Raw genomic sequence first — 27,212 nt, 5'->3', positions numbered from 1 at the left:
AGGAACAGAGGGTGAAAGGGAGAGAGAGAGAGAGAGAGAGAGAGAGAGAGAACCAGAGAGAGAGAGAGAATGAGAGAGAGAGAGAGAGAATGAGAGGGAGAGGGAGGGAGAGAGAACAAGAAAGAACAAGAGAGAATCTGAAGCAAGCTCCACATTCAGCATGAAGCCCAGTGTGGGGCTTGATCTCAAGAACCATGAGATCATGACCTGAGCCGAAATCAAGAGTTAGACACTCAACTGACTGAGCCACATAGGCTCCCCTAAAAATAAGTTTTAATATTAAAAGTGAGTTGGTGCAAAATTAGAATTTGGTTTTCTGGTTTTTTAATGTTTATTTATTTTGAGAGAGAGAGAGAGAACAGGAGTGGGGCCGAGAGAGAGGGAGACAGAATCCCAAGCAGGCTCTGTGCTGTTAGTGCAGAGCCTGACATGAGGCTCCATCTCAGATCCATAAGACCATGACCTGAGCTGAAATCAAGAGTCTGAGTTAACTGAGCCACCCAGGTGCCCCTGGTTTTCTCTCTTTTAAAAGAAGTTTTCTTGGAGTTTTAGTCTGCTTTTGCTAACAGATTGTCAAAGTGTCCTTATTCTTAAAAGGTAAAGTTTCATAATGTAATGATCTGTGATTTTATTTGAGCAAATGCTTTAAAACACACACACACACACACACACACACACACACACACACACACGTGTGTGTGTGTGTGGCTGTATAAACACACACACACACACACATAAATATACACACACAGGTTTATTTAGCAAACACAGGCTTAATATTTAATAAACAGGTTTATTTAACAAACTTCCCCAAATCAAATTTAAATGAAGTTTCTAAATGAAGTCTTTTTGACTTGGAATATTCCCAAGGATTTGTTAAACTAATTAGGCTTATTTGATTTGTAAATTTCATGGAAAGCTTTGTCAAATAAGTAATATGAAGCCTTTTCTATTGTATTTGCGACATTATGACACATATAGATGGAGTCCATTCTGCTTCTGCATAAAATGATCCCTTATTGCCAGATTCTCACCATCCTGATGTCCCTGTAACAAAGCAACAGTGTACTTCCAAATCAGAGAAATTAAGGTGGGTAAACAATGGCTGTAAATTAAATGAACATTTGGGGCTATGGGAAACCCAAGACAGCCCCTTAGTACTTCCTGCCTCCCTGATTAACCCTTTTTTTCCATATGTTTAGCCTTCCTTAACCCACCATAATGCATTTGAAATGACTTTAATTATGAATAGATATTGATGCAGATTGTCTTTGCAATTTTATTGACTGTTTACCAGTGCCTGATCTGCTAAAAGTAATCTGACCTGTAATCCTGGATAAAATTTGTTGTTCCTAGAATCTTCAGACTTCCTTCTGGACACTCCTAGCTGCAGCGGCACTTTACACAACTGCCACTTAGTATGAGTTATCAATATGTTCTTGTTATCATAGGTGTGTTTTCTGAATGGCTTGGAGCTTTCCCTTGTCACAAGGCTGATGCCTTATTTGGTAGCAAATAAACTATTCAACAATATGTTTCCCATTGATGTACCTTCCATGATCCCCAGTGATCAGGGCACCGACTTCACCAGGCAAATCATATGTGCCTTAACAAAAACCTTGCAAAACTTCCTGGAATTACCATTGCTCTCATCACCCTCAATCATCAGGCAAGGTTGAAAGAACTAATGGTATCCTCAAATTTAAACTCTCTAAACTTGCTGAAACTACTAGGCTTCTGTGGCCTAAGGTATTGCTTTTGGTCTCGCTGTTTGCAATATCCCCTTTGGGAAACAAACCCATTCCAGACAAGACAGTCACAGGGAGACTAATGCCTATTTCATACAACTTTCTGATTATCCTTATCATCTCATGCTAGTAGGACTAGCCACTGTAAATCTCTAATGTCTTATGCTCAAGTCTATCATCAACAGGTTAAAAAAGTCTTCCCAGATCTCAATTCCCAGGTCCCTGTTGGTCACAATTTGGAGCCTGGTGATCAGGTATTTTGAAATAATATAAGAAGATACTTCTTGGGATCCATTGGAAGGGACCTTACCAAGTGTTTCTAATCTGGCATTGCTACAAAATTCCAGGGATTGGATATACATCTCACTCACAGCTGAAGAAAGCAACACCTGACATCTGGTCCTATATAGATGCTGGAGGACTCTGAATCAAATTGATAAGGAAGGGAAGTAGCTGATACTGAGGTAGATGGCTTCTGTCCAACATGACAGATCAAAACTTGATACTTTAAACAAGGAACACCTCTCCTTCTTTTCCTTTTCTTTATTCTGGTATTGGGCTGGAAAGATAATGCCATTATCAATATCTCCAAGGCCATTGCTAAGGGAAGTAAGCTTTCAGACTGCTGAATTTGTCATTAAACATTTTGATCTACCCATGAGGCTGAAGATCTCTTGTGCTCCTTTAACCAATTCCTGTTCTATTCCCAATGTCACTGCAGACTGCAATCAACACCCCCACTCCCTTAGAAGTCTCTTACCAAGTTAAACTTTTATGGCCAGAATATCCAGTGCCTTTTTACCTTTCTCCAATGATAACTGAACTTACCCATCTGAACTCAAATGCCTATGTAAATCTTAGTATATTTTCACCCCCGTATTCCTATGATTATCTAAATCAGATCTGTCCCCACTTACTAAGAGAACTTACCAGCAGCACCCATTTTTGCAAGCCACTTAGAACAACACTATATTTCAGGCTTAGAGATTCCTTTACCATATGCACTGAACACCTCACTGACCCTTGGCTTGAACCAGTAAATACAGCAGTCCTGGTAAACTAATCCATTAATAGCACCTCCCTAATGGTAATGATCTGTGTGCCAACAAGCTTTGTCTTTGTGATGTTTATCATTCTTCTTGGATCTACAAATGTCTAGATAGCTGGCACACAGCTGGGTAATGCCTTTTAGGTTATTCACCTGTGCCCCTAACTTTCCACACACAGTTAAGATACTTCATAAGTTAACTCTTCTGTATTTACTGAGTTTGTAAAAGACCCACCAGGAGGCATTTATGATTCAGGAATTGCTTCCTTTGGCAAGGCCATACTTTCCTGGTTCAGAGTGAAAATAAATGAAAGTATGATCAGGAACTTCTTTTTAACAGATATGGCAGATCCCATGGCTAAGACAATAGCTACCCAAAAAAAGATCCTTAGATGCTCTGGCCAACACAGTTCTTGATAATAGGCTAGCCCTTGACTATCTTGCACCAGAGCAAGGAGATATTTGTGCTGTGGCCAACACCACCTGCTACACTTCTGGGGGAAGGTGAATCTCAACTACATAAAATCACTAACCAGGCCATTTGGCTTAAAAGGGTAATTACTTCAATGGGGGTCTTTATTTGATCTATTTGATTGTGGTTGATTTGAGTCTTGGGGACCATGGCTCTGAAGTGCACTCTAAACCTTGGAAATTATCCTGCTTATAGTTATAATCTCCCTGGTATATTACATCCTCTTAATTTAAATTCATTTATATGCAAAGGAGAGAGAGCAGTGGAGTAGGAAGAGCCTAGGCTCACCTCATTACACAAAACTAGATGACTATCCAATCATCTAAAAACCCCAGAAATCCATCTGAAGACCAGCAGAACAAACTCCATCACTGAAGGTAGAGAAGAGGCCACATCAAAGGAGGCAGGAAGTGTGGAGATACAGTTTGGGAGAGAAATGTATTTGTGGCTCCTGCTGTGGAAAGGGAACTACAGTTGCAGAGAAGAGCAAAAGACAGACAAACACACAGGGGAATGCATGAGGGAAATGAATCCCCATAGCAATTGGCTTAGAAAGTGAGAGGGCATGAATTTCATGTGTTCTTGCAACCACTGGGGCTGGAAGAGCTTGGAGAGTATGGAGTGCTCTGGAAGAGCTTAGAGGGCATTGGGGCTGCACTTGGCAAGAAGGCAGGGCAAACAGCCCACAGATATACACCATAGAAACAGCAATCTGAAGAGTGCCTAGGACACATAGTGAGGAAATTAGTTGCCCATCTTGGAGCATGTCCCAGAGGTGCAGTGTTCACATAGAGACTCCTCCAGAGACAAAGGAACTGGCATGTACCATTCCTCACCCCCCACCCCACTCCGCTCAGCATAAGGACAGAGCCACCCGTGGGAGCCTATGTAGCGCCCACATTCACTATCTAACTTGCTTACATCAAGCTCTAACCCCCTGTGCTCCAAAAGAACTGCCTTTCCCAGTAAAGCTTGCCTCAGTCCCAGTGCAGTGGCTCCCTCCCCCAAAAGACCAGCCCAAGCTCCGGCCAAAATCATGGCTCCTGATCTGGGGGTTTTCTTTAACTTTGGTTCTGGTGGTGGTATCAGCAGACCTCATTTTACAAACAAATCAGAGCATAGTTAAAACACACCACATTCAGGATAGGGACCAAACACTGCCAACAACAAAAAGAGCCTCTGCAGACAACTGGCCTGAAGAATAAAGCAGCCAGGCCACAATAGCAAATCTCATGCAGCACACATTAGAGACACTTGCAGAAGTCACAGGCCTTTGGAACGGGGGGCACTATACTGCAGGGCACTACAGGAATTCTTCTTCATAAAGCCATTACCCTGAAGAACAGGAGATGTAGCTGACTTTCCTAATATACAGAAACAGGTACAAACACTTAGACACAATGAGAAGACAGAGGAATTTGTCCCAAATGAAAGAACAGGACAAGGCTACTGCCAGAGATCTAAGCCAAACAGATATAAGTAACATGCCTAATAGGGAATTTAAAGCAATGATCCTAAGGATTCCCACTGGACTGGAGAAAAGAGTGGAGGACATCAGTGAAACCATGAACCCAGAGATAAGGAGTGACAGCACAGATTAAGGGCTCAATAAAATGAGAAACATGCTTGATGCAATGAACAGCGCGCTGGAAGAAGAAGAGGAACAAATTAACGGCCTAGAAGACAGTAATGGCAAGTAATCAAGCTAAACAAAAGAGAGAAACAAGATTTATGCAAAATGAGAATAGAATTGGGGGACATCAGTGACTACATAAAATCTATTAACATTCATATTACAGGAGTCCCAGAAGAAGGAGAGAGAGAAAAGGGGGCAGAGAATTTGTTTGAAGAAATAATAGCTGAAAACTTCCCTAATCTAGGAAAGGAAACAGATACCCAGATCCAGGAAGCACAGGGAACCCCCAATAAAATCAACAAAAGCAGATCCATACTAAGATATATTGCAATTAAAGTGGCAAAATATAGTGACAAAGAAAAAAAAATTAAAGCAGCAAGACAAAAGAAGACACTTACATACAAAGGATCCCTCCCATAAAATGATCAGAGGATTTTTCATCAGAAAATTTCCATGCCAGAAAGGAATGTCATGATATATTCAAAGTGCTGATGAATGGGAAAAACACACAGCTAAGAATACTCTATCCAGCAAAGCTATCATTCAGAATGGAAGGAGAGATAAAAAGTTTCCCCAACAAAAACTAAAGGAAACTTTAGTCATGAACTAAACTAGCCCTGAAAGAAATATTAAAGGGACTCTCTCAGTGTTAAGAAAAGACCAAAGATGACAGTATGAAGGTAGGAAACACAAAAGCAGTAAAAATGATTATTTATATATATAAAAAACACATGACACATGAAAAAACTCACAAAATAAAAGGATATAAAATATGATACCATATATGTAAAATGTGGGGAGGAGTAAAGAATGTCAAACTTAAATGACTATCAGCTTAATATAGAATGCTATATGCAGAAGATCTTATATACAAACTTAATGGTAACCGCAAATAAAAAGAAACCACTAATAATTATGCTAAGAATCAAGAGAAAGATGTCCAAAAATATCACTAAAGAAAACAAGGAAACCATGAAAAAGACAAGAAAGGATCAGAGAAAATCTTCAGAAACAGCCGCAAAATAAGTAATAAGATGGCAAAAATATATATCAATAATTACTCTGAATGTAAATGGACTAAATGCTCCAGTCAAAAGACATAGTGTGACAGAATGGATATAAAAACAGGACCCATCTATATACTGCCTACAAGAGACTCATTACCTGCAGATTGAAAGTGAGGGGATGGAGAAACATTTTTCATGCAAAAGGATGTCAAAAGAAAGCCAGAGTAGCAATACTTAGATCAGACAAACTAGATTTTAAAACAAATACTTTCAAAAGAGATAAAGAAGGATACTATATAATAATAAAGGGAACAACCCGACAAGAAGATATAACAATTGTAAATATGTATGCACCCAACATGAAAGCACCCAAATACATCAAACAGTTAATAACAAAGGAATCTATAATGATACAGTAATAATTGAGGACTTTAACACCCTGCTTACATCAGTGGACAGATCTAAACTGAACATTCAAAGGAAACAATGCTTTGAATTACATACTGGAACAGATAGATTTAACAGATATATTCAGAATGTTCCATCTTAAAACAGCAGAATACACATTCTTTTCAAGTACACGTGGAACATTCTCCAGAACAGAACATATATTAGGCCACAAAAGGACCTCAACAGATACAAAAAGAATGAAGTCATACCATGCATCTTTTGTGACCACAATGCTATGGAAGTAGAAGTCAACCACAAGAAAAAATCTGGAAAGAGCATAAAACATGGAGGGTAAATAACATGCTACTAAACAATGAATGGGTTAACCGAGAAATCAAAGAATAAAAAGATACAGGGAAACAAATGAAAAAAAAAACGGTCTAAAACCTTTGGGATGCAGCCAACACATTTCTGAGATGCAAGTTTACAGCAATACAGGCAACACTCAAGAAGAAAAATCTCAAAAACCTAACATTACACCTAAAGGAGCTAGGAAAAGGACACCAACAGAAGAAAGGTAGTAATTAAGATTAGAGCAGAAATAAATGATATAGGAACTAAAAAAACAATAGAACAGATACAATTAAACCAGGAGCTGCTTCCTTGAAAAAAAAATCAGTAAAATTGATAAGCCTCTAGGCGGACTTATCAAAAAGAGAAAAGGACCCAAGTAGATACAATCACAAATGAGAGAGGAAAAAATAACACCATAGAGATACAAACATAAAAGAATATTACAAAAAACTGTATGTCAACAAATTGGACAACCTAGAAGAAATCGATAAATTCCTAGAAACATAGAACCAGACAACCTAAAGGAAATGAGTTCCTAGCAACAAACGATCTACCAAAAATTGAACCAAGACAACAAAGGACATTTGAACAGACTGATAACCAGCAAAGCAATTAAATCAGTAATCAAAAAACTCCCAACAAACAAAAGTCCAGGACCAGATAGCTTCACAGGAGAATTCTACCAAACATTTAAAGAAGAGTTAATAACTACTCTTCTCAAACTACCCCAAGAAATAGAAAAGGAAGGAAAACTTCCAAATTAATCCCATGAGACCACCATTACCCGGATCCAAAACCAGATGAACACACCACAAAAAAAGAGAACTACAGGCCAGTATCTCTTATAAACATAGATGCAAAAAGCCTCACTACTAGCAAACCAAATCCAACAATACATTAAAAAAAATTCGCCTTGGGCCTCTTGGTTGCCTCAGTCGGTTAAGCATCTGACTTCAGCCCAGGGCATGATCTCACAGTTTGTGAGTTTGAGCCTTGTGTCAGGCTCTGTGCTGACAGCTCAGACCCTGGAGCCTGCCTCAGATTCTGTGTCTCCCTCTCTCTCTGACACTCCCCTGTTCACACTCTGTCTCTTTCTCTCTCAAAAGTAAACATTAAAAATATATATAAAAAAAATTTCACCTTGATCAAGTGGGATTTACTCCTGGGTTCTGAGAGTGATTCAGTATTTGCAAATCAATCAACATGATATATCACATCAACAAGAGAAATGATAAAAACCATTGGATCATTTTAACAGATGCAGAAAAAGCATTTGACAAAGTACAACGTGCATTCATGATAAAAACCCACTACAAAGGTAGGTTTATAAGGAGCATACTTCAACATAGTAAAGGCCATATATGAAAAACCCACAGCAAACATTTTCCTCAATGGGGGGAAACGGACAGCCTTTCCTCTAAGGTCAGAAACAAGACATGGATGTCTAGTCTCACCGCTGTTATTCAACACAGTACTGGAAATCCTAGCCACAGCAATCAGACAACAAAAAAGAAATCAAAGACATCCAAATTGGTAAGGCAATTTTTATTATTTGCAGATGACATAGTACTGTGCATAGAAAACCAGAGAGACTCCACCATAGAACTGCTAGAACTGATAAACAAATTCAGTAAAGTTGCAGGATACAAAATCAGTATACATAAATCTGGTGCCTTTCTATAAACCTGCAATGAAGCAGAAGACAAATTAAGAAAACAATCCCTTTACAATTGTACCCAAAACAAGAAGATAGCTAGAAATAAACCTAACAGAAGAAATCAAAGACCTGTGCTCTGAAAACAATAAAACACTAATGAAAACATGGAAGGGGACACAAAAAAAGTGCAAGGACATTCTGTGCTTGTGGTTTGAAAGAACAAATGTTAGAATGACCATATTGCCCAAAGCAATCTACACATTTTATGCAATCCTTATGAAAATACTAACAGCTTTTTTTTCTTTCTTTTTTTTTTTTTTTTACAGAACTAGAACAAACAATCATAAAATTTGAATGGAACCACAAAAGACCTCAAATAGCCAAAGCAATCTTGATTAAGAAAAGCAAAGCTGGAAGCATCACAATTCTGGAATTCAAGAAACTTGTAGCAACAAAAACAGTATGGTACTGGCAAAAAAATAGACACATCGATCAATGGAAAAGAATAGGAAATAAGCCCATAATTATATGGTCAAATAATTTTCAACAAAGCAGTAAAGAATATCCAATGGGAAAAGTATAATCTCTTCAACAAATGGTGTGGGAAAACTGGATGACCATGTGCAAAAAAATGAAACTGGACCACTTTCTTATACCATATACAAAAATAAATTCAAAATAGGTTAAAGACCTAAGTGGGAGGCCTGAAACCATAAAAATTCTAGTAGAGAGCACAGCAATAATTTCTCTGACATCAACCATAGCAACTTTTTTTGTAGATAGGTCTTCTGAAGGGAAACAAAAGCAAAAATGAACTATTGGGACTACATCAAAATAAAAAATTCTGCACAGCGAAACAAACAGCAAAATTAAAAGGCAACTTATGGCATGGGAGAAGATATTTCCAAGTGACATATCCCATAAAAGGTTAGTACCAAAATATATATAGGACTTATAAAACTCAACACCCAAAAACCAAATAATCCAATTAAAACACGGGCAGAAGACAAGAACAGACACTTCTCTAAAGAAAATATGCAGATGATCAACAGATACATGAAAAGATGCTCAACATCATTTATCATTAGGGCACTGTAAATCAAAACTAACATGAGATATCACCTCACACTCATCAGAATGGCTAAAACCAACAACACAAGAAACAACAGGTATTGGCGAGGATGTGGAGAAAAAGTAACCCTCTTGCACTGTTGGTGGGAATGCAAAGTGGTGCAGCCACTCTGGAAAACAGTATAGAGGTTACTCAAAAAGTTAAAAATAGAATTACCTTATAATCCAGCAATTGCCCTACTGGATATTAACCCAAAGAATACAAAAACATTAATTCAAACAAACACATGCACCCCCATGTTTATAGCAGCCTTATTTACAACAGCTAAGATATGAAGGCAACCCAAGTATCCAGTGATTGATGAATGAAGAAAGAAGATGTGGTATATGTATAAAACATAATATTACTGCGTCATAAAAAAGAATGAAATCTTGCCATTTGCAACAACATGGATGGAGCTAGAGAGTATAATGCTAAGTGGTATAAGTCAGCTAAAGACAAATACCATATTATTTCACTCATGTGTGGAATTTAAGAAACAAAACAAACAATCAAAGGGAAGAAAAAAAGAGAGACAAACCAAACAACTATACAGAACAAATTCATAGTTACCAGAGGAGAGGTGGGTGGGGGGATAGGTGAAATTCGTAATGGGGATTAAGGAGTGCACTCGCCTTAATGAGCACCAGATGATTAAAACAAAAACCTAAAAAAAATCTTAAATGCATGTAAACTGCTAACTGACAAGCAAATGATCTCCTTAAGACTGGAACATCAGAAAAGGAGCAAAGGGGATAACCAACTGAAAAATTGCAAACCTCAAGTTATAACATGTGAATATCACAGAGGTTAAGCAAAAAACATTCTGACCCATGAATACAACACACACACACACACACACACACACACACACACACACACTCACACACACACAGCTGTGAGAAGTATGGAGTGGTAGCTGTGAGTTGTCCTAGTGCCTCAAATTCTGATCACATCTCTAGTTAAACTGAGAGCATGATCAAAAGAGGGTGGGATTGTTAAAAAGAAAACCACAGGTCTGAAATGGTGTCACTTGGGCCAGACCAAGTCATAGAACTGAAGCTTAATACCTAACTTAATTACAGTTTAAAGAAATGTAATCTAAACTGGGTCAGTCAAGAATTTTCTGATCAGGATCAACGAGGTAATCTGTGCAATAAGACCGTCTGTCCTTCCCCATTAGGGAAGGTGATCTTGCCTGCTAATCCTTTTTTATTTTGCTAGTAACTTTCTCGTCCCACTCTTCCTCCTCAGCCTTCCATTTTGTACAAGTACTCAGAGCTCCCCTCTACTTGCTAGATGAGAGGCTGTCCAATTCACAAATCATTTAATAAAGCCAATTGGACCTTCATATTTACTGCAATGAATATTTTTAATACCTAGAAATGAATTTGACCAAAGAGGCATCATGTAATATGTATACTTTGAATGCTGTAAGACATTGATGAAAAAATTGAAGACAACACAAATGAATGGAAATGTATACCATGCTCCCAGACTGCAAGAATCAGTATTGTTAAGATGTCTATAGTACTGAAAGCAATCTACAGATTCACTGAGGTCCCTATCAAAACACCAATGCATTTTCCAAAGAACTAGAAAAAATAATCCTAAAATTTGTATGGAACCACAAAAGACCCTGAATAACCAAAGCAATTTTTTTTAAATTTTTAAAAATGTTTTATTTATTTTTGAGACAGAGAGAGAAAGAGCATGAGCAGGGGAGGGGCAGAGAGAGAGGGAGACACAGAATCAGAAGCAGGCTTCAGGCTCTGAACTGTCAGCACAGAGCCCGATGCGGGGCTCGAACTCACAGACTATGAGTTCATGACCTGAGCTGAAGTTGGACAGTTAACCGACTGAGCCACCCACGTGCCCCCCAAAGCAATTTTGAGAAGGAAGAAAGTTGATTTCACTCCTGGATTTCAAGCTATACTACAAAGCTATAGTAATCAAACAGTATGGTGCTGACTTCACACATCAGTGAAGCATCAGTGAAGTCTAGAAATAAACCCCCACTTGTATTGTCAATCGATCTTCAACAAATAAGGCAAGAATATATAATGGAAAAATACTGTCTCTTCAATAAATGGCATTGGGAAAATTGGACAACTACTTGCAAAGAATGAAACTGGACCACCTTCCTATACCACACACAAAAATAAACTCAAAATGGATTAAAGACTTTAATGTAAACCTGGATGCCATGAAACTCCTAGAAGAAAACATCGTAAACTCTTTGACATTAGTCCTAGCAATTTATTTTTTGACTTGTCTCCTCAGGCAAGGGGAACAAAATAAAAAAAATAATAAATGAGACTACGTCAAACTACACAACTTTTACACAGTGAAATAAACCATGAATAATATGAAAAGGCAACCTATGGAAAGGGAGAGGATATTTACAAATGACATAATCAATAAGGGGTTAATATCCAAAATATATAAATAACTCATACAACCCAACACTCAAACAATCCAATTAAAAAATGGGCAGAGGATCTAACTAGACATTTTTCCAAAGAAGATATACAGATGAAAAGATACACTACATCACTAACCACCAAGGAAATGCAAATCAAAATCACAATGAGATATCATCTAGTACCTGTCAGAATGACTACATCAAAAAGACAAGAAATAACAAGTGTGAGTGAAGATATTGTGCACTGTTGGTGGGAATACAAAAAGCAACTGTGGAAAGTAGTATGAAAATTATTCAAGAAATTAAAAATAGAATTACCATACAATTCAGCAATTTCACTTCTGTGTATTCATCTGAACAAAATAAATACCTTAATTAGAAAAGATACATGCACCCCAATGTTTACTGCAGCATTATTTACAAAGGCCAAGATGTGCAAGGTACCTAAGTGTCCGTCAATAGATGAATGGATAAAGAGGATGTGTATGTAGACACACACACACACACAAATATTACTTGGTCATAACAAAGAATAAAAGCTTGCCATTTGCAACAACATGGACGGGAATAAAGGGTATTATGCTAAGTGAAAGAAGTCAGAAAAAGGAAAACACCATCAAGTTTCCCAAAAACAAAACAGATACAAACTCATAGATAAAGAGAACAATCTGGTGGATGCCAGGGGGGACAGGGATCGGGGGTAGGCAAAATAGGGTAAAAAGATTGAAAGTTATAAGCTTGCAGCTAGCTATAAAATAAACAAGTCATGGGGAATGTGAGGTACAGCATAGGGAATATAGTTAACAATACTGTAACAACTTTGTATCATGACAGATGGTAGCTAGCTTTGTCATAGTAATCACTTCCTAATGTGATTAATATTGAGGCACTCTTGCTGTACACTTGAAATATTGTGTATCAAATATACATCGATAAAAAATCTATCAAAGAAAGAATAAATCAGAAATGGTTGTACTATTCTTGAACAGGTTTTTTAAAATATATTTTAAAAAGTTAATAGTCATCTTGAATGGTGAGATAGCCTCTCAAAAGCTTTAAGTCCTACTTATATAGCAGACATACTGATCTTTACACATGCATTTCCCCATAATCCCCCTTTTCTTATCCCTATATTTGTTTTATCTTTACTTTCTTACTTACTGGAATAATAATTCTTATAATATTTGATGCATTCTGAGAAGTCCCCATTAACTACTCCAAATTTTTTGAACAAGACAAGGTACAAATAAGTAAATAAAAATTTTTAAAGTATATTGATGTGTAGAAAGCTAACTTCTAAGACAGCAATTATTTTTACGAAGCACATTCAATTCCCAGATGAACATGACTAGAAGTTGCCTTTGTGGATTAAATTTTAAAGGTGTAGTGACAATTCCTGGGTACCGTTTTTTTTTTTTTTTTTCCTGTTAGCCTGAGGTCTGAGAAAACTTGCCTCAGAATTTTCTTGTTATTCTAATTTCCACATACCATTTCACTTAAAGAGAAATCAGTCTTGGACATCTTCCTTTGATATGTCCTTCTAACTCACAGAATGATGATTTTTGGATTCCACTGGAATGGTCAGCTCTCAAGGGTACATCCCACTTCATTAACCTGCACCTTCCCCTCACTGGTCTTACCTGCAAGGCCTGCAGATCTGAGAAGGTCTTAGCAGGGATTGTATGGATGCCATTACTGTGCAGGAGTAGCAATTCCAATTTGTTCAGGCCAGAAAAATCCGTTTCTGTCAACCTAACCAAGCTGTTGTACCTGAAATAAAAATGTCAGGTATAAGCTAGGCTGGTCAACTGAAGTTCAAATGTCAAAGCAAAAGCGCGCATGCATGCACATCCACACACAAAACCCACTACCTCCCTTTTTGTAGCCTGTGCTCTAAGGAGACAGTCATATGCTTGAAATATTATTGAAATTCACCAGATACCACAGGTCTATCCTCTACCTGGGACTGGCAGCCGTGGTTACACTCTCCACACCACATCTCTTCTCATTTTCAAACTTTCATGCATATGCTGTTCCTTCAGGTTGGAATGCCCTTGACTCCACCCCTCTCTATTTGTGACTACTGTTAAGACCCAGACCATTGTTTTATGTGTCCCCCTCACTTTCCCACATAGAATTTATTATTATAAAGTAGTAGTTAAGAAACCTGAGCTCTGAAGCCAAATAGTTTGGCTATGATTAGGAACTCAGGCATTTGGTAGTGGTGCAACCCTGGGTAAAATTAATAACCTTTCTGTGTCTCACTTTCTTCATCTATAAAGTACACATAATATATGCTACTCAAAAGGTGTCATGAGGTTTAAGTGAATGAATACATGAAGAGTGCTTAGCTCAATGCCAGGAGATAGTAAGGATACAAGCTCAACTCATTGCTCTTACCAGAGCTCTAGAGCTGGCTAAAAATAAGAGAGTTACCATCTGCACTGACTTGAAATATGCCTTCTTAGTCCTACATACCCACACCACCATTTGAGCAGAAAGAGGATATCTCACCTCCGAAAATATGCCCATCAAATATGAAACCCACATAACCCGCATGCTCGAGGCTGTATACCGACCCAAGGGAATGGCAGTGGTCAAATGCAAGGATCATCAAAAAGGAGATTCAGAAATAATACAGGGCAACCAAGCAGCCAGCCAACAAGAGCCTCTTCTACAGGGGGCCCGCATATCCGGCCCTCTGCCACTACCACAGTCCAAATATACAGAAAAGGATAAACCCAGGGCAAATGAAAAGGGATTTTCCCTAGACAACAGTTGATGGTATTTGTTAGATGAAATCTTGGTCATTCCTCAAAATCTTCAATGCAAACTATTTAAGGCCCTTCATGACTCCTCTCATTTAGGACAGATGCCTTACAAACTCTCATTTTCTGAACATTCCGAGGTAAAGGATTTTCCCAGGTGGTTCAACAAATAACTTCCTCTTGCCCCACCTGCATATAGAACAACCCTGAAGGCATCCATTGGACTTAATCCAACAATACAGAGGCATGGATCCTACCATGGGGAAGGCTGGCAGATGGATTTTACTCAGATGCCACCCTGCAGAGGATACAAATACCTCTTCATGTTTGTTGACACTTTCACAGCGTAGATAGAGTCATACCCCACACAGACTGAAAGAGCAACTGAGGTAGTCAACAAACTTGTACATGAAATCATTCCCTCATTTGGCCTCTGAAAGTCACCTCTTTGTGGCCACCATAGTTCAATCTGTCTCCAAAGAACTGGGTATGAAATACCACCTCCACTGTGCTTGAAGGCCGGAGCCTTCTGGGAAGGTGGAAAGGGCTAACCAATACCTAAAAGGTACTATTAAAAAGCTCACACAAGAAACATTACTAAACCGGAAAGAAGCCTTGCCATTGCTCTTCTCTGTAGTCATATAGGCCCAAGGAGGCCCTGGGTTTAAGTCCTTTCTAGGTCCCCTATTGGCCACCCTTCCTACCTACAGACTTCTTGGTAGATCCAAAGACTCTAGGGATACAAACTCATATTATGTCTCCATATGCAAATTTCAACAGGCTTTAAAGGAATATGACCTAACACTTTCCACTACCAAACAAGAGTCACCTCCTCTATATGAACTGTGATCAGGTTCTAATGAAAGTCTGGAAGATGGCTCCCCTAAATCATAGCTAGAATCTACTTGGAAAGGGCCTTTCTGGGCTCTTTTGTCTTTCCCTACAACCATCACGGTACCAGGAATCCCTAGCTAGACCCATCACTCCAGAGTCAAACCATGGCATCAGCCCCTGGCCAATACCATGGATGCCTACTCCTGTGAACCTCTTCTAAAAGATGCTTTTCAAAAAGATTACTCATGGCACATAAGTCTTCTGTCTCTTTCTGTGTCATCCCATTAGGAACAGGGCCTGCCATAGCCATCTTTTCCTTTTTACAACTTAGTTGTCTTTTTCCCCCCACTATGGAATCATTTCTCCTACAAACCCTTTACTTTCTTCTCCACCTTAAAAATTTCCATACCGAGGGAGCATCTTTCTTCTTGGATGATCTGTCCACAACTGTTTACAATTACACCCTTATTCCCTTTATGCCCCTTGTTCCAGAGACTCCCTAGGGACTCTTTGGGTCACAACTAATCAAATATTGGTATCTTTGTTCCTCCAGGTTACAGGCCATCAATTTCCAAATGGTCCTCAACCAAAGATATCAACCTTCAGACACCTACAAACTCTTTCCTTTTCAGAAGTCCCTTGGACGAACACCACCAGTCACCACCGCCTTCTTTTGTTGATAGTCAGCAAGTAATGATGGACTCCCAAAATCTTTGCAATACCCTCTGTAACAGTCTGAAGAAGCCATAGCAGTCATTGCCCCAATTTCCAATGAACTGGGATACAATCACTTGGGGGCCAGTGGGGGGGGAGGAAGTGTTAGGCAGTTAGGCATGAGGGAGGAGGGATTAAGCAGATGCTGGCCACACCCTTGGAGCCACCCTGGAGGGTTAACAGCCACACTTTCAGGGACACCTCTAGAGGCTAACAAAACAGAAAAGGCCAATCCACAAAGCTGGCTCAAAAGCCACAAGGGGGCTTACAAGACCTGAGCATGCACAAAAAAGATGCAATTTGCCCTTAAGGTCACAGCAAAAGCTGATTAAAAACTCATATATATACAACATATAAATAAATATAACAGAATGCATCATGGGTAGGCGCATGCACAGAAGCCAAAACATTATATAACCACCAGCTGCCAATCAAAAATGTCAATCAAAATCCAAATTTACATACGCAGAAAACAGGCTTAAAAGGATGCAGTTAGAGCTCCTAGGGCCATTGGCTCATTTGCTGGGCAGTGGCCCAATTTCACTCTTCAAAGTGTACTATATTCATCTACTCAATAAACTCTATCTCTCCATTCTGGTCTCTGATCTCTAATTCTTTGGTGCATCTGGGACAAGAACTGAGTGAGCTGATAACAGCTATCATATTAGTGACCATTCCCAGGGTACTTTGTATGCTCTATTACAGCTCTTATTGAATTGTACTCAGGTGCATCTGTCTTCTCCCTGTAACTATGGCTTCTAGAAGTGAATAATAGGTCTTGTTCATTGTTGTGTCCCTGGCATCATCCACTGTGATTGGCACATAGTAGGAGCTCACTATTGTCAAATAAATGATGTTACATCTGACTACATGTGCACTCCTCTCTCCCCCTCACACACACACACACACACACACACACACAGTTTTTCATAAACCTCTAAAATAGAGTTACCTTTTAGCTGATTTAGACTTAGATTTTAAAAAGCTTTTTAAACAGTTTCAGTTTGTATGAAAAGAAGTCCAAGGGCCTTACAAAAAGATCTATCCAACTTTTCATATGTATCCTTTATATAGATTATTTCCTTCTGATAGATGTCAACTCTAAAAGTTAACAAGCTATTTGCCAGCAAAAATGTAGTCAGAATGAAGTGTTTCTATAATCATGGGCCTCCCATTCTAGTAAGAGTGATTTCAGGTTCCTCCAAGTAAAAGTTTACCACAAAAATTTTTCCTATTGCCCCTAACAAACTTCAGATCTTCCTGTGCTTATTTCAGAAGAGAAGTAGTATTAAAATTTTTTGATTAATCTCCTCCAATCACAAAGTTTGTTTGAGGATTTGATTCAAAGCATCAACATCATCTCTCCTAGAGAAGGGAACAGGACAAGGACCCCCACACACCCTAAATTGATACGCTCCACGTTGGGTGGGATGCTGTCTGGGATGGAGGTCAGGTACCGAAACGTGCAGTGCACCTCTGTAGGCACATAACAGGCACAGCGGCGAGGGCAGGCCTTGCCTCCGGGGCTGGCTGCCAGGCAGAGCACAGAGAACGAGACCAGCAAGGAGGTGATTCCTTTGCCTTTCACCTTCATCCTGAAAATAAACAAAATCACACCTCAGAGTTGTAAGTATGGTTTGAGCAAAGTTCCAGTACAACCACACACAGTAAATCTGGTAATCTGAGAGAGCTTTCTGAAGAGCCGTAAGTGGCCAAATTCATTCCCAACTTGCATGGTAAAACTCACTCTTTACAAAGCCACAGTGTCTGCTGGCCTCACATGGAGCTTTGTGATCAAGTGGGATATTTATTGTTGTGAAAATTCCTTCACAACTTCTCACTTCTTAATGAAAAGCAGTAATTCCTATTATTTAGAGATTCAATAGAGAGAGAAAATAAGAGACCATAATGAAAGTATTATGACAACTGAAATACAGAAGGCTTAGTTTCCAGTTTATACATTAGTTTTTTTTAGACCAGCTCTTAAAAAAACTGATTAGAAAACTAATCTGTGTGCGTCACAGTAAGTTTGGAAGCTGTAAATAATAGAAAGTAAAATTACTCATATTTCCACCACCCAGATATAATCATTAACATTTTGCTATATTCCTTCTGGGCTTTTATATGTTGTGTATGCTTCTGTGTGTGTGTACATATGTGTATATGTGTGAATATATGATCAAACTAAATTTCCTAACATATTTTATTCCCTGCATGTATAAGGTCTGTTTTTTGCTTTCTTAAATCTTCTTCAAAAACAATCTTAAGAGCTGTAATAATCCACTGGATGGGTGAATAAATCTCTAACACGTCCTCTAGTCCTTGCCAAAAAAGACACATTGCACACTTCCCTGCCATATAATGAGCGTGACCACAGTAACTTCCCAGAGCAGAGGACTTGAGCCTTGCACCTGCACTGGAATGGGCCACACTGACCCCTGGAAGGCATGCTGCTGCTTGCTTTTGCTTTGCCAAGAACATCCCTGTGTACCTTTCCTTGGTTGTTCCTCCCCCTCCTTCCCGCTTCTCCCCTTCCTCCTCCCCGCTTCTCTGTCTGCCATGGGAGTAGGGAAAGCATCATCAGGGAAAAAAATATCCTTGGCTTGTTGGAAAAATGACATGTATTACTCACACGTGGGGCGAGCTCAGGGCTCCAAACCTAATTTTCTACTGAAACTCCTATTATACAAGAGCTGCAATAAAATTTTCATTGTGCTTTTCTAAGAAAAGTGACCTTCATAATTTATAAATCTCAGCATTCCTTGGGATAGAATGGTTTCTTTTGGATTATACCCGCAACCATCCTTTAGCCATAAACAATGCTAAAAAACAGACTGCTTATCTTCTTGTGGATAAAGATAATGGAATTATTATTAGAATTTAGCCCAACGTAAAATTTAATATAGGATTAACCACATGACTGCTTTTGTCATTAGAACCATCTGATTACAAACATTTTAAGTAAACATATGATTAGAGACAGCATTTCCACCTTATCATTTGTTAAGCAAAGAAACAAATGGTAGGATGAAGGGAATTCTGTTGTTCAGCTAGAAAACAGAAGTTCTGGATAATACCCACATGAGAGCGATTTAAAAGAATCACAACTCTAAAAGGATAAGTGCATAGTGGATTCCCAAAAACTTAAACCTGAAAATGTATGTAACGAAACAGATTGAAATTAACAATACCTGAGCTCTTCTTTTCCTGGTTCTGAGTCCTCTCCTGACCCAGGCAGAGACAGAAGATCTTACCAGGAAATGAAGTGTATCCAAAACTGAGTGAGGAAAAGTTCTCTGCTCCCAAAATGAGCCAACAGCTCAGTCTTTGCGGCTTGCAGCTCAGTGATGATACTCTGGAGACAGACCTGGAGCGTTTCCACGGCTTCAGCGTACTGTAACCCGTGCCCACGTTAACCCAAAAGAAGCGTTTCCTGTAGTACAATTTTTACAGAAACAAAAGACAAAGTGGAAGCTTGGCAATTTCCTTTCTCCTCCCTCAACAGTGTGCTTTAAAGTCTCTCTAAAGTTGTCATTTAAATGTAACTATTATCACTCCATTTTGCCTCCAGGTCCCAGGAGTTTCTCCTCTGTTTTTGGACGAATCTGTCATAGATGCTCACAATACGGGTCGCCACCAACTGAGTTAATCTTTGCTCTGTGTCTTTTGCCTGGCACCAGTCACGAAAGAGGTGACTTTCTCCTTGCCTTAATGGCCCCTTGCTCTCCGGTGCGTCCTGCCCAGGCGCTCGCCCGAACTGCCTCCTGCAGCGGGACACGCCGCGTTCCCACGCCAAGCCCCTGGTCGCGCGGGCGTCCCGCCGGTCCCCTTCCAGGAAGGGACTAGAGGAGCCCCTCACCTCTTTGCCCAGGTGACCAATGGGCTCACGCCGCCAGCGATGTCCCAAGCTCAGCCGCCGGGTGGGGCCTCGGGACCTCCCAGAGCCTTGGAGGGAAGGCGGGGCGGGGATCAGGGTGACGTTGACTTCTGTGTTTGGGGACTCCGCCGGGGCTTTGCGGCACACGGAAGATAAACGACTACCAAGCTCCTCTTTATTTCTCAGGGAGCGCGGGACGCCTGTTTCCTTCTGTCTCGTTTCCTCCTTGATTTCGAATTCCCGGGCACAGGGGAGTTGGTGGGCAGGACAGTTTCGGCGGACCGCTTTCACCTGTTGACAGGTGGGCCTTTGGGTTTCAGACTTTGCTGAGTTACCACGGGCTGTTCTCGGATCTCTGCTTGGTGAGGAAAACCTGTGATAACCTGCAGTTTGAATTTCCTGTTCGGCCCAATTGGAGAAACCTGTCTTGTGAAAAGGATTATCAGAGAACTGGATTTCAGTTCAATGCAATTGTTTGATTTGTATTTGTTTGGATTGTGTTCCCCTCTGTCATCTCCACCCCCATCCCCACTGTCCAGGAATTGCCTCTAGCAACTGAGACCTTGTTTAATAGCTCCTGAACTTGTAAACAGGGCTCTCAACATTTCGACTCATAAACACTGAATTAATATAGCCAAAATGACCATGTTTCATTCCCTCTAGTTACACTGTATTTAAGCTTTTGATGGGAATTTGAAATTAATACCTTAGAGCAGTGGATATCAGGGACAAACAACATCATTGTCACACCGGGGACCTTGTTAAAAATATGAATTCTCGGGCTCCATCCCAGAATCACTGAGTCAGAAACTGCAAGGATGGGACCTAGGAATCCGTGTGTTGACAAGCCTTCCAGATGATTCCCATATAGCTAAATTTGAGAATTGCTAGTTTAGGGAAATAACTTCTTATAATGACAACAGCTTACATTTGAGGGTTTACTCTGTGACAAGAACTATTATAAGCATTTTACAAATACCAACTCATTTAAACCTCAGGCCACCACCAAGAAAAAAAAAAAACTAACAGGAAAGTATTCATGTTTTTTCCATTTTCAGGTACACAAAGAAAAGTGACTTACTCCAGGTCACTGCAGCTCTTAGAGAAAGTAAAGTTGACTCAGACCCAGGCAGTCTGGCACTATAACCTCAGCATTTAACCACAGAGCCAGGGTTGTCTCACTTAGCGAAACACTGGGAATGTCCCATATCCAATGGCCAAGCATTCAAATGATTTATAGTTAGTAATAAGTTGGTTAGCGAGGTACAATTAAAGAAGCAGGGACACAGAAGTAACTCTAGAAGCATGTGTGATATGAACATGTCTTTAGCTCCTTAGAGCTGACATGGTTAAGTTAAAAAAATTCATATCTGATGTCCAAACTTGGATGATTACTTTGGAAATATGGCATACTTGTGGATTCTTGCACTGGACAGTTTTTCTTCTACAACTCCTTGACAACCAACCTCAGGTGATAGTCAATTCCTACTCAAAATCTGGAGTTTCAGATCCCCACTAAGATGAACCACAGGTGGGGCACCCGGGTGGCTCAGTTGGTTGACATCCGACTTTGGTCAGGTCATGATCTCACCATTCATGGGTTCAAGCCCCATATTCGGCCCTGTGCTGACAGCTCAGAGCCTGGAGTCTGCTTTGGATTCTATGCCTCCCACTCTCTCTGCCCCTCCCCTGCTCACGCTCTCTCTCTCAAAAATAAATAAACATTAAAAAACATTAAAAAAAAACATGAGCCACAGGAGGAGGACTGTGGCATATTATATTCCTCATTTTCCCAGGGTGGTAACCCCGGGGTCATTTTTTTTTTTTTTTTTTTGCTGTAGTTACCATTTAATAATGTTTTTTGTTTTAAGACTTTTTATGAGGGGGATTCCTACATCTGCTTTATTTCTACAAATGTTTTATATGCGTATATAGTGCTCAAATATTCTCAAGAGGTGGATTCTAAAATTATTCCCATTTTTCAGATGAAATTTCTGAGGATAAGGGATGTTAAATGATTCAGAGCCAGAACACAATACTGAATTAACTTTTAACTGTAAGGCCCCTGCCCGTAAGGCCCAACTTTCCATAGCCTCCCTGCTTCTGTTTACATTTACGGTATTGTAAAATTTGGAGAGTCCATAGTATATCAGGGATTAAGGTATGATTATTCTCCTTTCCAACCATATTATTAATGCAATTTGTTTCTATAGATTAAAATTTACAAATCACTTTCATTTTTTTAATATGGCATCATTTAAAATGTATAAGAAATATGTGAAATTTCAGTGATAGTTATTTTATAGAGCAAGAGGCTATATACAGTTGACCTCGACATAGGATTTGCCAAGGTCTCATAGCTGGCCATGGAAATTTGGAGTTAATGTGAACTCCTAAACCTGTTTCTTGAACTATGGTCATTCACCTATACTTCCAGCTGGTTTGCAACTGTAATTATCTCTCACTACAGTTTACCTAACATTTTTCTTTAAATCACTCTTCTCTCCTTTTTAGTAAGTCTTTCCCTAAATAGTAATATTGATTAATTCATAGGTTTGATTTTTTTTTATAGTAAACATCACAAATACACATCTTTGCCTTTTACATCACCCCTGGGAATTTTTTTAACGTTTATTTATTTTTGAGAGAGAGAGAGAGCAAACATGCAAACAGAGCAGAAGCAGAGAGAGAGGGGAACAGAGGATCTGAAGTGGGCCCTGTGCTGACAGCAGAGAGTCCATTGTGGGCCTAGAGCTCACAAACCACGTGATCATGACCTGAGCTGAAGGCAGAAATTTAGCTGACTGGATTTACGACCCTCACCTCGGGGAATTTATGTCTCCTCATATCTATGTCATTGACATTGCTTCTTATTCTTCCTGATATTTACATACTTCTTACTCCTCATCTTTACCATATCAACCATGCCACATTTTATCTCACTCCCAAATCAGAGCACTGAACACCAATAAGCCAAACTCAGCATTTACAAATCATATTATCACCTGACAATCATAACCACCAAGTCATGGATTTTTAAACTCGTTCCTATGCATGTCAACAGATAAAAAGATGTCAAAATTGTTACATATCTCTTAATCAGGCACAATCATTACTGGCTCCCACACTTATAATTTTCTTATTAATTAATTAACCAAATAATCTAGTCATCCGCTGAGAGCAGTGATTTCAACAGCATGTAAGTAAACCTAAAATCCTGGCCACTCCTGTTTTCAAAATTCTTTTTTAATGTTAACTCATTTTTGAGAGACGGAGCTTGAGTGGGGGAGGGGCAGAGAGAGAGGGAGACACAGAATCCAAAGCAGGCTCCAGGCTCTGAGCTGTCAGTGTAGAGTCCTGGCCACTTGTTTTGTGATGTTACAGCCAAGTGGGGCAAGGGATAAGTGTCATGAAGAGAAATACTGCAGGTAATAGAAGGAAATCAATCAATGTCAGCACTGCTCTAATACAATTGCACCTCCATCAACCGAAGTCAAACCGCAGGCCCTGAGGCACTTATACATCAATGAACAATTAGTATTCCAGACCCCTAGCCCTTTAGTCATTCTTAACATCATGTATGGGTACAATTTTGGAAGACTTAGAGATAATTTATAGCCAATGCATTTTTCTCTTATAAATCCATAGACTCCAGATTATAGGAACTATAAACACTACTTAGGAGGCAATTGTATAGTCCATCCTCAAGATGACAAAGTAGTGGTTATGAAGATAAAGATGTTAGATAGAAAGCAGCATTTAGGAACCAGAATTGTTGAGAATGTATACAGGGAATAAAAGAGAAATAAAGAAGGAATTATGGATGAATCTTATATTTGATGACTTCTGGGGATCCTGGGAAATCCAGGGCTAGAGCAGAAAAAAGTGAGAACCCGCATCAATGCAGACCTGACAGAAGAACAAGGCAGGCAAGCAGCACAGTAATGACCAAGTTGCCATAGTCAATAGTTTAGAAATTGATGTCTATAAGTTGGCCCTGCTGACTTAAATATCATACTCTGGTCTTTGTAAATGCTACATGTTGCTTTTGTAACAGGCATTTTTCAAAGGCCATGATTGGTGAACATTTGCATTATTCATCATGATTTCTTAAGCATGGGAAGGAGATACATTTAAGAGACCTGGAACCCTTCTAGTTTCTTTAGGATGAAGTCTCAGAGCTTGTCCAAAGGTGAATGTTCGTGTGTGAAAATGTGGTAGTGCAACGTAGGTAGAGTTTCATGAGCATTTTCTAACAGCTGAGTGTGGACTAAAGCTGTAAGCACATGACGAGAACTCAAGGGCACTATAGTCAACCTCACTAATCACCCTAGAAGTTGATTTTAGAGAAGGAGCAACTTCGAGATGGTTTCTGTGGTCAGCCACTGGGAAGGGGAGGGAAGGAATCCAAAACCATAATTATGGGTGGAACATACAGTGTTTCTTTAGGCCATTGGCCTCAGAATGAGGCTTTCCATGTCCCTGAGGTATTCTGAGGGTACTGAGTTTTGGAGTAGGAGACTTTAATTGTCCTTAGACCTTACCTATTCTTCGCTGATACCAAAATGTGATGATTTTCCAGATCCAGTCTCTCTGATGGTAGAAGAAAGTAATAAAGCCTTGTTATTCCATGCCAACTTTATACACCTCATATTATCATTTATTTATAAATCTATATAGCTGCATTTTCACCTACATCACAGGATAAAATACTGATAGGGTAAGTGAAGGGGTTTCTTAAGCATGGGGTGTCTTAGATTTTTAACACATATTTTACATGGATCATAATTCACAAAAATACACTTTTGTATTCCTCATTAAGTCAGTGAACATAGTTGTTTTTAACCTTTCCCCAGGAGAGGTTTTAATTAACGCACTCTGAGGACAGCCATGGAACAAATCAAAGGCAAGTGTCTGCTTTCAGCATAAGGTCAGCAAACTTTTTCTGTAGAGAGCCAGACAGTGAATATGTTAGATATTGTGGGCCAAAGGGTCTCTATCACAAGTACTCAATCTTCTCAATGTAGTCAAAGGAACCATAAGTGATATGCACATGAATCAGCATGGCTGTGTTCTAATAAAACTTTATTTAAAACCACAAAAATTTGAATTTTATGTAATTTTAATATATTACAAAATGTTATTTTGCTTTTGTTTTTAACCATTTAAACATACTGAAAAATCCCTAGCTCACAGATCAAACAAAAACAGGCAGCCGGCTGGATTTGGCCATAGTCTTGCCTATGCATTCCCACTGTGTCATGGGAGACATGATCTGGGGAGTGGCACTCATCATAATGTGGCATGTCACATTAAACTCTGACCTAGTGTATCATATACAAAACAGAAGAGTTTGAAGGTCTTTCACTTCAAAGTCTAGGATTAAATGGCCAAACGTGATTTAAGAAATTTATCTTCAGTAGTGAAGTTACTTTCTGGATGGATTGTAAAAGCTTTGTAATTTGGGGTTTCTTTGTGCAGTATTCTGCCAGAATCTTACCAGAATATGACAGTGACATATTCCAACATTGTCAAGATTTTGACATACTGCTTAAAATATGCCTAACTAGACAGATCATTTAAAACTGTGTAGTCTACAAGTAAATGCTCTTTTCCCTTCTTGAAATTCTATATTTAGAAAAGAGAATTTACTTCTTACCACCATGAGAAGACTAAATCAAATTCCAGCACTCTAGAAGAATAAATGGTTTTGCATTTGAAAAGAATGATAAATTCTAAAAGATAAAAGCAGAGCCAAGATCCATCCTTAGGGACTTAAAAGCGCTGTGATATGGGAGAAAGAGTTTAAGCAATAGGATGAAGTCATAAATACAGCTTTGGATGAGGTAAAATAAAGGCCTTTCATATTAAATTAAATTCATGAATTCTCAGGGAACATTAACCAAAAATATCAAGACTAAACCTAATCAAATATTCAAATAGAGATATTTTAATTTGTTATGATTTCCCAACACCTGAGCTTTCAGGTAAATAATCTTTAAAATTTCATGTCTCATTTTTCTGCCAAATTTAAGTTAGGAAAGTCATGTCTGCAAATGTAGAACAGCAAGACTTTTCCACATTAAGTGGTGCAGATCAAAGAAATCCTACTTGCAATGGTTAAAAGAGTTGAAAGAGCTACAGCAGAAAGAGTTCACATAGATAACTATTCTTTCCTGTATAGGAATTAAACACAATACTAGAAGGAAAGTAAAATAGGAATCATTCATAAGCTGGGATAGATTCATCCTCTTAATGAGAAAAATGGCTGGAAACGGAGTAACTCCTACATATACATAACACCAGCTATTCTTGGACAAAGGGATCCAAGATGGCAACATAGAAAGACCTGAATTCATGTTATTCTGTGGATACAGTGAATCAACATCTACATGCAGAGCAATTCCCCTCAAATAACTGAGGGCTGATTCAACAGCTTCAGCACAGCAAAGTTAGAGGGACCACACTGAGAATGGCAGGAGAGATGGAAACAATGGGAAACCCACCCCTGACGCTGAGAAATGCAGTAGGGAGAAATACTACTGATGGATTCATGCACAGATTTGCCCACCCTGGGTACAGAAAAAAAAAACAACAACAAATGCAGTTAAAGGATAACTATATTATATGAAAGGAAACCCATTTACTAAACCTAGAGCATCATTCTAAATGGTGAAGGAACTACTGGAATTTTTGCCCAGATAGGCAGTGCTAATGAGCATCATTGTTTACATTTCCTCTTCATCTTGATAGTGCAATAGGAGCAGGGTTTGGGTGCTCTAGCCAGTCTACTGCCTCCATGAGTACTGGGAGTCCTAGCCCACACCAGCCCTAGCATCCCCCCAAGGTGACCACCCAACCTGCACCTACCTGAGGTTTAGCCATCCCACCAAGGCGGTCCCAAGCATGATAAACAACAGGACACTTATTCCATGCCCACTAAAGCACCAGGCATCTCACCAAGGAATCCTGGGAGCGAAGCACGCCAGGACATACCCAACCCACATAGGCTTCAGTTCCAGCTATCCCATGACCCCATAGCCTGCTCCCACTTTAGATCCAGTGATCCTGCTAGGGTGGCCCCAGTGCAGAGGGATGCAGGGCCCCCTAACATACACATGCTTTGGCTCCAATTATCCTATCAGAGCACCTCCTGTGCAGAGCACTGTGT

The 27,212-nt window shown here is 39.4% G+C and overlaps 1 protein-coding gene across 2 annotated transcripts in view; it reads right to left on the bottom strand.

The window, feature by feature from the left end:
* Positions 1 to 20,097, bottom strand: part of IGSF10 (immunoglobulin superfamily member 10) — a 74,740-nt gene extending 54,643 nt beyond the window's left edge. The window contains exons 1-3 of one of the 2 annotated variants that reach the window (XM_027061590.2): positions 19,356 to 20,097; positions 17,565 to 17,759; positions 13,489 to 13,618 (exon numbers count right to left, since the gene is read on the bottom strand). In XM_027061590.2, coding sequence (XP_026917391.1) covers positions 13,489 to 13,618; positions 17,565 to 17,758 — 324 coding nt within the window. In that variant the 5' untranslated portion in view covers position 17,759; positions 19,356 to 20,097. Of the gene's footprint in view, positions 1 to 13,488; positions 13,620 to 17,564; positions 17,760 to 19,355 lie in introns of those variants that run through there. The other variant, XM_027061591.2, reaches the window with a different exon arrangement.
* Between the last annotated feature and the right edge of the window lie 7,115 nt (positions 20,098 to 27,212).

The sequence above is a fragment of the Acinonyx jubatus genome, chromosome C2, assembly GCF_027475565.1.
Source record: "Acinonyx jubatus isolate Ajub_Pintada_27869175 chromosome C2, VMU_Ajub_asm_v1.0, whole genome shotgun sequence".
Classification (NCBI taxonomy): domain Eukaryota; kingdom Metazoa; phylum Chordata; class Mammalia; order Carnivora; family Felidae; genus Acinonyx; species Acinonyx jubatus.
Note: the sequence above shows the minus strand (reverse complement) of the source record. Positions and strands in the feature narration are given on the sequence as shown.